Raw genomic sequence first — 15,647 nt, 5'->3', positions numbered from 1 at the left:
ACATTATTTCCCATTAGAATAATGCTGCAAGTGTAACGCTGCACAAAAATCTATTCCCTAACACTTGTTATGCTCAGCTTAGCAGTAACGTGCATTCCTGAGGTGTCCTAGACATCCTGTGTCTGACACTGATCCATTCCTCTGAAATACTGATTCAACTGCTCCCTCCTGCAAGCTCCGGCTGCTTCAGACTGTACATTGCTCTTCTCAGAATTCAGCTGCTAATAGCCTGAAACTACAAGAATTGGAATAAAATCCTGGTAATATTCAGACGCACAGAAAGTGAAATATAACATCACTGCTGTGATTTGAACAGGGAAGCCAAAGCTGAAGCAGGTATTTCACTCTTAATTTGCTGCCATTCAGGGGTGCTGTTGACAGGAGATGAAGCCCGGCTCAGCGGAAGAGACCCGAGGTTAGGAATTTAGGAGGGCTGGATCCTATTCCTCCTTCCGCCACTGCCCTGCTGTCTAATCCTGGGCTCGTACATCCCCTCCAGGCATCTGGTTCCCCTCCCTCCCTGACACATATATTTAAACTGCAAATTCAGAGAGGTAGCAACCATCTTGGTAATGACGAAGCAATGTACAACACTACACTAATATTTCTACTAATAAATATTCCCACTGCTATTAAGTAATAAAACAGTAAGCACTACAGAAATTGAACAGTCAGTGACGCATTATAGTAGTTTTGAGGTATTCAGGTATAAAATGTAAAAAGGCAAACTCTCCCAAATGATAGCAGGCTAGAGAACACCTATGCTGTTTTCCTGCATATTTGGGCAATCCAATTAGAGGTAATTGAGTTTTTAACTCTACAAAATTGCTTCATGAATGCCACCACTAGAGGCTAAGTCTCTTGGGAGGCTGGGGGAAGGGAGCAAAGAAACATTATAGAACTGGAAAGAACAGAACAGGGACAGGGCACACAGCCTGAAACACACTGAAGAGAGCATACAGCTGAGCCAGTCCAAGGCACGCATATTTTTTACAAACATGTAAATAGCTGGGCCACAGACTCAAAGGTTTGCATGTTCCCAGTTCAATGAATTAAAGAGGAGTTAAATACATGCACACTCCTACGCATTTTTAACCGCAATGGTGATGTAAAACACAGACGTACAAGCACCAAAAGGCTCCTACAGCCCTGTAAACAACAGAGACATAGAAAGAAAACTAAATTACCGTAATGAAATTAATTCCTGCTGCATTTGCAAACTGCCACTCATGTGCAGTGCATATGAGCACCTCTTACACGTTAAAATTAGCTTCACATTAAAGTCACCCCCCCACCAGAAACTGTTGCTATATTCACCAGGAAACAGAAAGACCTTAGATTCATTCTGCACACCCTGACAAGCCCTAGAAATGCTAGAAATGTCATTCATTTCAACAACCTTTGCTCTTTTTGACAGTTACTAAAATGTAAAGTACAAGCATTGAGGGGAAATAGTATTTTTAGCACTACTGCAACAATTAGAATTGCTACAGTTTCTTTTTTATCTTTACAATCATTTGAGCTTAGACTTAATAAGACTGTTTTAAATATTCAGATACTCTTTCAGCATATTTTTAACATGATGAGCATGATAAGCAGAAAACTCTGAAGCACTTTCTTCCCCCACTTAGAGAATTAAATCAAACTGATTGATTAGGAAGGTATGCTTCATGCACAGAAGATATAATTTACTGAATTAAAATTCAAAAGTTAATGAGCAGACTGCAAAGAAAAAACAGCTTCCACTGGAAAGTAGCAAAAAAAAAAAACTATTTAACAAAAGGAAAAGTGAAGGAGAGACCCTATCCTCATGAGCTAGTTGTCTGTCTTGTGCTATAGGGGATGCTCTTGCTTAGCTTACAAGTGAAAAACGCTCCCTCCTCCTGCTGCAAGCTTAGAACTCCACAGCACTAATAGGACACCTTAAATGAGCCAACTTCCTTGAGCATTGCCCAGGAGACTAGAATGGGCATGCCTCAATTCAGAAGCTGAGAAACATGTCTGATTATCAGTCAGGCTGAAGAACATCTTTGACCAAGACCATCCCAGGAAAAACACTCACATTCTAGCTGAACTGGCATATTTTCACAGCCTTTGTGTAAGATCTGGATTAGCCAGCATCTCGGCTAGCTCTATCTGCAATCCCTTCTTTTGAAACAAAATTAAGGAAAGCACCCACCAGAAAAGGTCAGTGGCCAAACTATTAGGAAAAAATAAAAGCACAGGGGAAGAACGCACGTAGTGATTCATTAAGTGTGTGCTGCCAAAACTTAACAGTGAGCACAAAATAGACTTGTCACAGAAACTATACTTAATTTGCAGAACCGTTGAGCCAAACAGAGCATTAATTAGAACTGTATTTTTTAAGAAATTTAGTACTGCCCTAGAGCTGCCCCCACTTACATAAGTGTTATGAACCCCATGGCTTAGAGAGGAACAAAGCTAAAGCAACTATAACGAGTGCTGCCCTTGAAGGGCAGCGCAACAAAAGCTCTACCTATTTCAAGCGTACACCTATGCAAAACAAATGGACTGAGCATCTGGGGTTTTTAGAAAAAACACTCAACTTGGAAAATAAGCATGTCATAAGGTGCCCAGGTGGAAATTCACCTTACGCTGTCACTAGAATACACTGTCATGGATCATCAACACCACCAGATCATGTACAGTGAGCAGTGTTGCTTTTTACAAAACTGACTCTGTTCTGAACCAAACAATTTCAATTTGACTACAATAACTTCCCAAGATGCATCCCAGTCCTAATCTGGAAACATCAAGAATTAGAGATCTCACTGCATTCCAGAGGCAATTTTAACAGTGAGGCCAATTAACCACTGTAAACTTTCAGTCTTATTTGTTCCTTCAGCTCTTATTTAGATCCTATTTGTTTAGCTAACGTTACTGGTTCTTGCTACATTTACTGTTGCACTCTTCAGATTTGGCACGGTCTGTGTTAAGGAGGTACCTACTGTAAGCCGAGTCATGTCTTAGCCTTCCCTTATAAAACTAGAGGTGGAACGCAGTACAAAGCACATCCTTCTGCCTTTGAACAGACCTTTGTGACTGCTCTTTGCACTCCTCCCGATTTTCTCATTCCAAATACTGTCAGCAGAACTCCTTAGCCCATGAGTCTTCCCAATATTGCATTCAGAAGGAGAAGTCCTTTCCTATTTATGGCTGTACTATTCACATACCCGAGGACCCCACATACCCACATTGTGGCTAAGGGTCAAACTGGTTTACTTGCTTAGCTAAACTTCCAAATCCTCATCACTGAGCCTGTTATTTATTTTTCTATTTATAATTTTGCGTTTAGCCATATTAAAACGTATTTCATTCAAATGAGGCCAGCTTGTCAAAGCAGCCCTGTAAACTGCCAACTTGCATGTCATCCACAGAAATGCAATATCTGCTTTCAAATACTGAACTGTGTCCTACCATAACACCCACAGAAATATTCCCATGCTGTGGTAACTATATAACTACTTTAGAAATTACAAGGCAATCAGTTAATTCATTTATTGTGCAGAATCTCGATATTGCTATTATTGTGTAATGTAATGTCTGTGTAATTCTAAAAATTTATGTCATGTAATAACTAAATCAAGCACCCTATAAAGAAAACATGGAAACATTAATCTTTCTCAACAAAACCTGTAATTTTATAGGTACAAAATCTGTTTTGCTTGATATAATCAGTTTTCCATAAATGGCAGTCAGCAACTTCAAACATCCCTAACTTTAACTGTTAGCTGTACTTATTCCTAATTTTGTTTTAAGTTGTTCTTTTTCATTCTAGGACTAAGGTCAGTCAGAGTGAGCATTTTTGTTTGTCTGGGAGCGAACAAATTAAATTAGACTATCTGCTCACACTTTCTGAACACTGATAAAGTAGCAATCAGTTATTTGGATTATCCATTACTCCCAACATTAAAATTTAAATGTCATGATACTAGAAACTGCCTCATCCAAGTCTTTCACCATTCCTGGATGAAGTTTACTTAGGGCTGCAGAATTGAAATGTCCACTACCGCATACTGCATTTAATATCCATTTACAAATGCATTAAAAAGCACTTCCATTGTCCTCAGGTAGCATAAGCTTATCTTCTTCCCTTTCCCAGAAGAAAGCCCAACAGCTTTAAGAAATACTAACAACATATTTTAACAGCAAAGTACAGGCATTCAGTTAAGAGTATTTTTTGAACCGAACAACAAACATTTTCTGTCCACTAGCTTTTCTATACAAACAGAAAGCATCTCATGAAGCACATCAATCACCCCCACACTCGTAGATTTTAAAATAAAAAGGAAGAAGACAGAGTTTATACTACGGGAAAACAAGAAAACAACCTGCACAACTCTGCAAAAGCTGATACTGCTTTTCGAAAAATAAGCTGCAAATGCTTCTACACTGTGAACCCTTTGGGGGATAATGAACACAGCACAGATATCCCCGAGAAAATATATGAATTGATGGAAAGACTAGTTTGATGCAAAGGTTTTTGCTTTGCTGACTTCTTTGGTTGTTGAGGAAGGTGTCAAACGTTTGTTATTTTCAAGATACCATTTACCATGATACCAATTCTAAAATAAAGAGTCTAAAAAAAGTGCAGAAATTTAAAACAAAACGGGAAACCATTAAGGTGCAAAGCAGATGAGTAACTCGTTCTCCCACCCCTAAACCCACCCCCACAAAAAATTTCACATTTCCACACACAGGTTGATGTGTACTTGTACCATGTCATGATAAACAAACAGGAACACTGACAGATTTTGAGTTGTCACTGTAGCGGTAACACATTTGCAAAAGTACTTGTTGCTTCCTAGAGTCCAGTAACAATTAAAATAGTGTCCTTAACCACTCAGCATCATTTTCTACACTGTCCATCTCATACTCACAGCTTATTCCAGTGCTTAAAGTAAATCTGAAGAAAGTGCAGCTCATTGTTGAACTCCAAAGTTTCAATTTCCAGAACTGGTACACAAATGAGACAAAAATAATTCAAGGACACGAAAACTTTGCAGGGAAAGAGGTATAGCTTGTTTTTTGACAACTATGCAATACAATTATTTCATATATTCCAACCAGCAGAGTGATGAAATTGATTAACTCCCAATTACTTAATTGAAAGAGAACGGCCTATTCCATGTAATATACAACTCAGGTTTAAATAACTCCTAAGTTTCATATGAGGAAATTCTCAGTCTTTTGAAAGGCATTGAAAAAAAGAAACAAACAAGCCTTACCATTTTGATGCCAGTGGAAAATGTGACTGGTTTGACAGGTTTGGGTTTTTCCAGTTGCATTTCTAGCTGAGTAGATCTGTCCTTATGCTGAGCTAAAAGCAGTGAAGCAGGAAGGTTGGAGCTCTCCTGTAAATATATGAGGAACAAATCTGAATGCTAAACCAAAATAAATATTAATTAATACTGCATACTTTTCAAAATTGCAAGTTGTGTCTAAAAGGCCGTCACTAACAGAGCAGCATAATGCTAAGTATCCTCTCTAGGAGAGCCAGCTTACAGAAAACAATCATTTTCAGTAATAAGAAAAAGCTGCAGCAACCCCATAAATCAGAGTAACCTGCAAACAACTATTTTTATAGAATCCACATTAAAGACAATATAACAGGCTCCTTACTCCAACTGGCCAATGCAACTATATTTATTAAAATTAAAAAAAAATAGAACTTAATCAGAGAAGGAATAATACCAAGTAGTATAACTTGGATCAGATGTTTATCTAAGACGAATTCTCTCTACCAATGAACTCAGACCAGTTTGAAATTGTTTCCCATTAGATTTCACCTGAGGCCGTTTGGAAATGATCCTTGCTCTGCTTTGCACAATGGCACTATTGTAAGTGCAACCAACAGCATATTTATTTTCTCCTTCGCCGACTTATTTTTAAGGAAGCCAGCCAATTTTTTTAAAAAATATAAGTAGTACTAAAATGAACAGTTAAGCAAGAGGACTACTTAAAAACTCTCAGAACAGAATGATTATTAACATACATAGAGGTAACTACATTCTTGACAGTCAGAAAATTATTGGTCAAGTAATTTTCTAGTAAACTAATGTGACTATCCACATGCACACTGAAATCCTTGAGACTTCCTAGCTAGAATGCATGAAGTTGAGAGCAGGGAAGAAGCTCAGACAGATTCTTCTCAGGCTGCTCTCTCACAGTATTTTACTCCTAAGGCCCTCAAACATCTCATATACTTCTGTTTCATGGAACCAAGCAATTCCTGAACTATGAACCATATTTGTTACTCTCAAAACCAAACAAACTTTAATAAACTGGACTGTGGTTTTTTTTACTTATTCAGTTCAGGGGAAGAAGTTGGAAGTTTTTAATGCTTGAAGACAACCTGTTGTTCATAATATCCTAGCGAAGTCTTCTGAAGTGATCATGAACAGTCATGTTGTACGCTGATTTTTCACATCACTCTCCAGTCCTCTTTCCTATTTTCTTATATATTTTGTCTCACAACTAGATTACAAGTGCTAAAAGCAGAAAAATCTCACATGACAAGATCTGGTCTAGAGTCACAAATACAACTACAGCACAGGATCCTACTTGCATTTCTACGATTAAATGGGAGGAGGGGAGACAAGAGATTCAAGACAAATTATAAGAGATGCCTAATTTCTGTACAACTGGGAGAAAATTTGGACAACAAATACAGTAATTTACAGTCTGCATCTTCGAAGTGCTGCACATGTCTGTAATCACCATGCAGCAACACGTGCTGCCAGCTATCGGCAGGGTTTAAGGATGTTGGATTCCTTTAATCATCAAATTTAATATGCTGGGGAAGAAGGGAAGAGCAGGAAGCATTCTCTAGTTCATTTTGTCCTCTCATACTGCTTAAACGTTCACTGCATTTCTAATACAATAACCAAAGGAAGCCAATTTTTGTACCAACTTCTCAAGGCTTCATACAATGACCGGTAAACCAGATTACACAACTGTGGGAAACCCACACCATGCCAGCAAGCCACCACATCCGTGATTGTTTGTCCTTTCAAATATGCACACAGCCCTTCTGTTAACTATTAACACACATGAAAGGTCCAATCCTGTAAACAGGTATCCATACTAGCAGATTTCTGTATGGGAAAACAAGCTGTCTAACAGTATGAACAAAGCTCGTTATATAAAAAAAAATTCTGAGAGATTGTCTCAGAAACCCTGGGGTTCTGGTAAAAAAGTGAGGACACTTGACGTCTTCAAGCCACCTTGCCCTTCACTTGACTCCAAGCCATGCCAGGGCCTCGGCAAAACCCGTCCCTCTGCCCTGGGCTGCAATGCCATTTTGCTCACGTCTGGGAAGCATAGGCTCTTGAAGAGGAGACTGCAAGTCCCACAACACAGAAGACATCTAAAAGCAGATCTATAATCCTCTGTATACAGGTGAGAGAGTTAATATAGTAAATAAAGGAAGTGCTTTAATATCTTACTCAGCCCTGATTATGCAAGACTAGAAGGTTAAAAAGACAAAAGAAAAACGCAAACAAAAACACACACATGCATGCCTCTTCCAAGAATATGTAAAAAGCATTTGAGACTCCAAGTCTAAATTGCAAGGAGGTGTGCTTTTAAAGTGAGAGGTTTTATTGTAAAAGAGGTCACTTATAATGAAGGTAATATAAAGTCTGCCTAATTTAGCTCTGTAAAGCAAATCAGGCAACAGTTAACAGCCTAGGCAAAGCACCTGATTGCTCTTCCAGTAACCTGCAGAGCCTGAGCCACCCACAATGCCTTGCTCACCTCCCCAGCAAGTGACACTGGCCTTCCCCTCCTTGCTCCCAGTTAAGGATGGGTTCATGGAGCCTCAGCCCCAGGTCCTGTCCTTTCTGCATGAGCCACTGCACTGACCAGGAGCCAGAGCCTGCTACACAACATTTTAAATACCAAACATTTCTGTGCCTTTTTCCCTGCCTCCGGACTATCTAAATTTTAAGCTCTTTGAAGATGGGACAGTATTCTCATACACTTTTGTAAACAACTGAGACCTCTACTCAACATGCTAATATCATAAATAATGCACGTAAGAAATTATGAATTTCCTCAGTCATTAGGATTTAAGCACCAACAGTAAAATTCTCTTCTTGGAAGAGGGAAGACCCAACATCTCTACCTGCACCACACAAAAAAAGTCTGTCTGAAATTTTCTCTTGTTGCCCAGTATGAGGGGGAATCTTGAAAAACATTACCAAGACCCAGGTCACATGGGCTGTAGGTTCCCAATGCCAGGTGATGCATTCAAAAGAGACGATTCAAAACCAATGGATGAAATGCTGGCTTCTCACCTTCCTCTCTGCTTACAATCCTGCAGAGTCAGTAGTTTTGCCACTGGTATCACTGTAGCCAGAACTTAATCCTTGTTGGTTTTTTAGCACAGTATCAGCAACCACAGAGATATGATTTTTTTCCATGTAATTCTTTACACTGCTACTGCTTATGCTTATTTTTGCTGCACTTCTCAATTAAGTTTTACTTACTATCAGCTTCATTTTCAGATTTGCAGCGCAGCATTAGAGGGATTTCAAGGACCATAGGAAATGTTTATTTGTTTAACAACTGCTGGTTTTCCAGAGACTTTGTAAGTCATTATACAAACACTTCAGTGCTGGTTTTATAAAACTTCAGTACTACAAAACAAGTTTTGGCTCAAATTTAAGCTGACAGTGCCCCTTGATAAACAGAAACACAACTTAAAACTGCCCAGTTGCCTTCCTCAGCCTTTTAAAAAAATCACCTTTCTGTTGTTTTTAGAATATTAAGATACATTTATATGTTTTAACAGCATACGCAATCACAGCTAAAACTACCTATTTTGGTCAAGTTTTAAGGATTATTTATAACCATTCTTTCCGCAAGCCATCTGATGAAATAGGTTTCCAGTAAAACCAACTGCTGTGTTTTAAAAAATAATAAAAAAAAGAATACACACCCACCACCACTGGTCTCCAGTAAGTTAAGAGTGTGTTTTAAAACAGGATTGAAGTAAGTCAGAAACCAGTTCAAAATCCCTATTCTGAGCCATTAAATTCAAGTTCATAGTGGAGTTTTTATTAATTGATCCACTACTCAAACTATTCTTAATTGTGTAGATTGTAAGCACTTTCACCTTTAAAACGAAAAGAGCCTGGATGGATGCAAAGTTACAGACCTGAGGGATTTTCAAAACCCTTTCTGCTCATCTCTACTCTTTGTCTAAAAAAAAAAAAAAACCAACAAAAAAACCAACAACAACAACAACAAAAAAAAAAAAAAAAACATGAAACACCAGCTCCTTTCAGCAAAACCAGAGACAGGTTGCCAGGACTCCTGGCTTAGAAAAAGGCAGCTCTTCAGGAGGCCCTGAAACTCTTAAACTGCACATCAATGCCCTCTCCTCATGTCAGTCAGTTCCTTCTGCACTGGTTCAAGGAGGAAGTCTGCTTTTCCAGGAAAAGTAGAAAGGCATCTGTGTTTTGAATAACAACTGAGAAATAGTCTTAATTTCTGCTTTGTATTCTATCAATGCAAGAAACTGAAATAAGAGATAAATTCTGGTTTACATCTACCAAGCAGCTTTAAATGACGCTGACACAGCTGCACATATGCATGCATGCATATATACTACTTTTTTCTGATATCCTTCAAGGTTGCACACAGACTGTTCTCATGGGTGTTCAAGCACATGAATGTCTATGCATGCATGTCTGTACACATTTGTACTAAAAAAATTCATGAGTCTTGTTTAAACAACACATTTATTGAGCCTCTATGGCTACACACCATCACTGCATTTTAGATGCACGATCAGTAGTAAATTCAGCCAAATATTGCTACAATTTCCGAAGTAGCCCAAGTTTTTCTTCAGTTGTCTCTACACTACTTGAATTCAAGCTTCGTTCACTTCAAAGGGAGCAACTCATACACAAAAAGTTTGCAGTAAGAGAAGATGACACACTCAAGGCAAGAAATCTTTTTCTTTTAGTACTTTTTGAATACAAAGCAACCACCCATCATTTATGTGCTCCGACTCAAAAAATGGTTGACTAACACTTGAATAACTTATGAGGTTACTGTCCCCTGTTCTCCATCATCTTCCCATTGCAGAGGTGGCTGAGCTCATGAAGTAGCTCCTGAGTACCATTTTGCTTCAACACACCAGTTTATGAACCACTACTATTCAGGACTGCTTAACAAGCCAACAGCGGTAAGAGTTCACATTATGGCTAGGCCAACTTAGTAACTCCTCTCTACCCCCGTGACAAATTGCATGATCAGCCATGCACCAAAGCAGATGCAACTGTCACCAGCTGAAGGCAAAACAAGCAGGCAGTTAGAGGGCCTCAGACATGACAGAACCTCACCCATCATACGTCAGGTTCAAGGTGTAGTCGTCACTGTATCAGCTACGCTAACGCAAGCTACTCTTGATCACAGTCAAAGCCTGTGACTTTCATACTGTCAGTTCATTAAACTGAAATCTACACTTTTATATTAGCTCTTCTTCAGATATGCAGAGGAATGTCAACTAATAAGTAAACTGGTAGTGGTTGGAATCGCTAAAGTGATTTCTGAAAGATGCCTCCACATGTTAATTAGCAGCAGGAAAAGAGCTTTCAAAGGGAGCTCACTAGGAAATAAAAAAAATAATAAAAAAAAAAGAAAAAAGACAGATAGAACCAGGAAAATAGCCTTCTCCAAACACCAAAAAACCACCACCTGCATTTTTCTTTCCTAGAATCTTATCCAGGATTAATTTTGTGTTGGAACAGCCAAGAAAGCCTTCCTAGAATTAGTTTGTAACCAGCACTGGTGATTCTGGACAATGAGTCCAACTAAGTCTATGAATCCCAGAAGCACTCTTCCTCCAGCCCTTAGCTTACCAAAACCAGAGCTGTTAGTAACACTGAATAACAGGTGAGAGAACAGTAACACAGAACATGGAAGACAGGGAAAAGGAAAGGGACAGACATGTTAATTCCACACAGTTAACCATGGTAGAGATGAGTATCGATGTACTAGCTGTTTGCTTTGCTACTGAGCATTCAAAGCCTTTGGTTTTGTTACTCACCAGATCATCCAGGAGCGCCTGCTTATTCTTCCTTTTTAGCATCTGTTGTTGTTGTTGTTCTTTCTGTATGAGCAGTCGCCTTTGTTCATTTTCCTGTCGCTCCACCTCCAAAGCCTCCTCCAGCTCTTCCTGCTCCCGTGTCTGAAATGGAAATTAGAAATCAACTCATAGCAATCTTTCTCCTTGGGCGGACAGAGCTTGCCCACAGCTCCACTGCCTACCAAAGGACCTAGGACAGACCAAGCAGTAGGAAAGCAGCCAAATTCTACCTTTCAAGATAGAATTGTAGAATTTTAAGGTGACTATGGCTGACTATTCTACCTCCTCTTACCGTCCAGCGCAAAGTCAGATTTTCTCCTCGATGCTTTTTGCAGCAGGAAGCAACCATCTGGATCTTGGCTCTTTAAACGTTAGAGGATAACAATGGGTTTTTCTTACACCTTCACTCTAAAATGGACACCTCTTTGCTCCCACACATCCTACTTCTCAAGTGATATAAGTGGGGTAACCAAAAAAATATAAACCCACTACACTGTTCCTGGTCACCTCCATCAGCTGCACCTTCTGCGCAAAGTACATTATATGCTTATCAGTGGTGTAGAAGAAAAATAAGAAATTACAAATCTATGAACATTAGAGAAGCTTGTAAGCTAAAACGTATTTAAGCATGAACTGTGAAAATGTCACATTCCCAGAAAATGAAGGATTTTTCCTAGAACCTGGATTGCAGTCATGTGACACGAGATGAAAAGAGATTACTAATACAAAGTGACTAGTTTGAGAAGTGTTTTTTAACCAGTAAACTGTTAAGTAATACGTATTTGAAAATCACAGTGAAAGTAAAAAAAAAGAAGAGGGCTTAGAGACAAGAGGAAAAAAAAGAAGGATTAAACAATTTTATACAGAAGAGGGAATCAAAAGAATGTCAGTTTGGTTTTAAGAAGGTATAGGACAAAACAGAGGAAATACTTTCTATATCTTCCCCAACAAAAATATTGAAGCAAAGTGGGTTTCAGTAAAAAATCAGAAATAAGATTCCATAAACCTTAAATGGATAATTTACTGATGGAAGCAGTTTCAGCAAGGTAACATTGCAGGCAAGAGCTTAGTAAAATTTGTTCTTATCAAAGTTAAACCATAAAGCATAGCTATCTGATACAGGCCAGAATATGCTGAAAAACATCCCTTTATCAGGCAGATCAAGCCAATGGGTCCCAGTGAGGCCCAGTCACTCCTGGATGCAAGAGCTCACAGACCTCATCACCTGCCACTGAGCCAAGAGAAGCTGCTTTCATTTTGTAACTAGCAGTGACACTAGTAAAAAGCTGGTCACCAACCAATGACCACTTGAAAATGGATTCTCTTTGCATTTTATGAAAGGAAACAAACAAGAAAATCCCCAAGTTGCTATCTGAAAATTAAGGGATTTAGTTCAGTCAACGGAACTGAAGAGCTTGAGGTCTTTAAGACGTTACAAGCCTCTTCCATGTTTGTCTAAAGACCGCCAGAAATTTGCACTGAAACAGAAGAAAACTTGTAGGGAAGCGCTGACAGACCTAGTCTGAAGAACTAGCCCAGAAAAACTAGTCAGAAATAAGTAAACTGGTATACAAACCTAAACCAGATCAGACTACAGGAAAAAGGAAGAATTACCGCAAGTCAGACCAAATTCTGACAGGCAGACCACACAAAACAGTAATACAGAAGAAAGACCAGTTCAATAGGCAGCGAGGGTTGTGCCAAGCTTAGAGATAACCTAGACACAATCCCATTATCTAAAGAAATAAAGACGATCACAGGGAAGTCTGGAATAAACTCAAGACGACAAGTGGAAAGAGTAAACAGAAAGTGTAGTAACATTTTGCCACATTCAAGAATGGACAAACAAGAAAGCTTAAAACAATTCACATCACGGGATTCAAGCAAAACTATTTCAAGACTAAACAAAGCAAAAAGAAAAATTAAACATCTAGTATCAAAGTAGAAAGTAACAAGTTACCCTGTGACTGGAGAATATAGCGGATATTTAAGGAAGAAAGCACATTTGGGAAAACTGTAGTCCACTCAGAGTGGAAGGTTTTAGATATAAATATATATAAAGTATGTATAAATATATACATAAAAATCAGTTTATAAGAACCCCTTTTCTAATTGCTCTTCACCTTTTTATCCAAACCTGTCTACTTTTTCTCTGCATGGTCTTGCATCAAATCCACATATCTAACAGCTGGGTTAGTACGTGAGTAAGCAAGGTCATTGGGAACTGACTACAAAGAAGAAAAATAGGGCTTGTATCGACAGAAGAACAAGCAGTCAGTCAAATCCTGAGGTTCGGTAACTTAGTATTTGGATTTGTAAGAAAGAACAACATACTTACGAGGACATGAGTAGCAGAAGTGAGATCAAAATAACTTACAAGGCAACAGATTTGGAAAGTAATTCATCAGTTAGAAACCAAAGAGGAGAAAACTTGCAGTACTTGACCACTGCTGATTTTGAACCTCCCGTATGACAGTGCTACAAGAAAACAGCCTTTGGATCACATCAACGTATTTCCAGTTGAGATGGGAAAACAGTGATCTTTCATAAGAAGCTGTTAAGATCTCAGCTACAATACAGCATTCAATTCTGGTCCCTTTGGCTTGCCAAACACAAATTCAAACTGGAACAGGCAAAGGGGAACAGAAACACCAAGCAGGACTGAGAATATCTATATTCCTCAGAAGCAAATTATTACGATGGACAGAAAAATTTACATCAGTCTAAGAATGAAGGGACAATGACTGGCCATAAGAAGTTTAGGCAAGAAATTAGGACACCTTTTACCATTTATGGAGTAAAGACATTCCAAAACCTGATAAAAAGCGCTAGAGAGAGAAAGCACCCTTCCAGTTTTTGGGAAAGGGGTAAATTTATGGGCAAGATCATGCAGTTTTTGTAATAGCAACTGCGTCAAGTCTATTATTATGTTTCAATTGTTGAAAAAGAAATAAAAAAAGAAATGTCTCCAGATCTCCAGTAAGTCTGGATTCACGCAGGCTTGCCCAGCTTCCACCAGACAGCCTCTAGCACAGCAAGACCATACAGTACAGAGGAACAGAAGGCCCAGGGGGCTCGGGTGGGTACCAAGTATTACTGTGCTGCTTGATACGATCACAGAGTAGTGCACAGGCTGCCTGCAAGACATGTACAGGAACAGAAGGTGGGCTGCAGGCAAAGCACACTTGTTCTCATGGTGACCCTAAGAGGTTGCACCTACACTGTAAAATAAGACACGTAGCCAAAGATTTGGCAGGTCTCTTCAAGCTCTGAAGCATAGGATATTGCACAGTGTCAGAGACAGGATAACAGATCAGAGATGGACCCCTAGGGAAATTTCCTTGCCTATAAAAGGAAGAGGTTCAAACAAACATTTTTCAGATTCCAATCTCCTCCTGTGAAATCCTAGAGCTAAAGAAATCACTAGGAGTTTTGCCACAGACTTCACGGGAGTGAGGATTTCACCCCTACTGATTTGAAAGCAAGTCGTTAGTGCAACTGGAATACAAACACAAAACCTTGTTATGTCACACTCTGGGCAGACATTTTCCTTCAAGAACTGGTAACAATGTGAACTTTTATACTGAAAAAATATTTAACAGATTAAGCTTTTCTTACAGAAAGAAATGCTTACAAGTTTATTTTAAAGAACAAAATTATATCTGAGCCATATTTTAATGAATGAACGTTCAAACCCTGTCCTTTGCATACAGATCACATATACAGTACTCCTGATGTTATTGTTATCAGCTTTTAAACAAAAGTTTTAACATTTGTTTCAACATCTTTCATTTCAAATTTTGCATAAACCAGACTCAATTTTACAACTCTCTCCTGGGAGCTTCATAACGTCTGCGTCTGGATTCCTTTTTTCCTTCAGATGAGAAAGGAATGATTGTCCTGGTATAGGAACGAACTTCATCTCTCCTGGATATTGTCCAATGACACTGCCAGCACGCATGCGGTGTTGATCTATTAGATGCAGACTTTACTGCCTGTCCCTCTTTTCAAGCCCTTCCCAAAATAAAGTATATCTACATTTCATCTCTTTATACAGCACTAAATATCAGTATCACAGAATATTGTATTTAAAACCCATAATATGCTAAAGTGAAATCTGCACAGTGCCTTCAGCTTTGACTTGTTTTTAAGACATTACAGAAAGTACTCCAAAAATCCTTTGATTCTTTAACTAATGAATAAAAATTGCAGGGGAGAGGAGAGGTTAACTAACCAGTTTTATCTTATTTTTCTGAATGACTTCTTTGTTATCCTTCTGGTACAGCTCCATTTTCCTTTTAGTGTTCTCCAAATCCACATTGTTGGTTAAGTTAAATACTGCATAAACATTAGAAAGACAGAAAGCAGAAGTATTAGGTCAGTATGCATGACTGACAAAGAAATACTATTCCTACATTCTCTACCCCTTCTAGCACCAAACATTGCAGTAACATAATTTAATTAAATATGCCCTGTCAACAAAGAGACAACCTGCTAGATCACTGCAAACTTCAACAGAAGCCAA

General features: G+C 38.7%; 1 protein-coding gene across 2 annotated transcripts in view; it reads right to left on the bottom strand.

Annotated features, from left to right (window-relative positions):
- The window catches only part of MNAT1 (MNAT1 component of CDK activating kinase), a 124,215-nt gene that overhangs the window by 62,287 nt on the left and 46,281 nt on the right, over nt 1–15,647 (bottom strand). For both annotated transcript variants that reach the window (XR_013929370.1, XM_080394908.1), the window contains exons 4-6: nt 15,357–15,460; nt 11,084–11,224; nt 5,250–5,375 (exon numbers count right to left, since the gene is read on the bottom strand). Coding sequence is in view for 1 of the 2 variants with exons in the window: in XM_080394908.1 (XP_080251034.1) it covers nt 5,250–5,375; nt 11,084–11,224; nt 15,357–15,460 (371 nt within the window). In the remaining variant the exon portion in view is untranslated. The remainder of the gene's footprint in view (nt 1–5,249; nt 5,376–11,083; nt 11,225–15,356; nt 15,461–15,647) is intronic.

The sequence above is a fragment of the Falco punctatus genome, assembly GCF_963210335.1.
Source record: "Falco punctatus genome assembly, chromosome: 7".
NCBI classification, from domain to species: domain Eukaryota; kingdom Metazoa; phylum Chordata; class Aves; order Falconiformes; family Falconidae; genus Falco; species Falco punctatus.
This window is presented reverse-complemented; position numbering and strand designations above follow the sequence as displayed.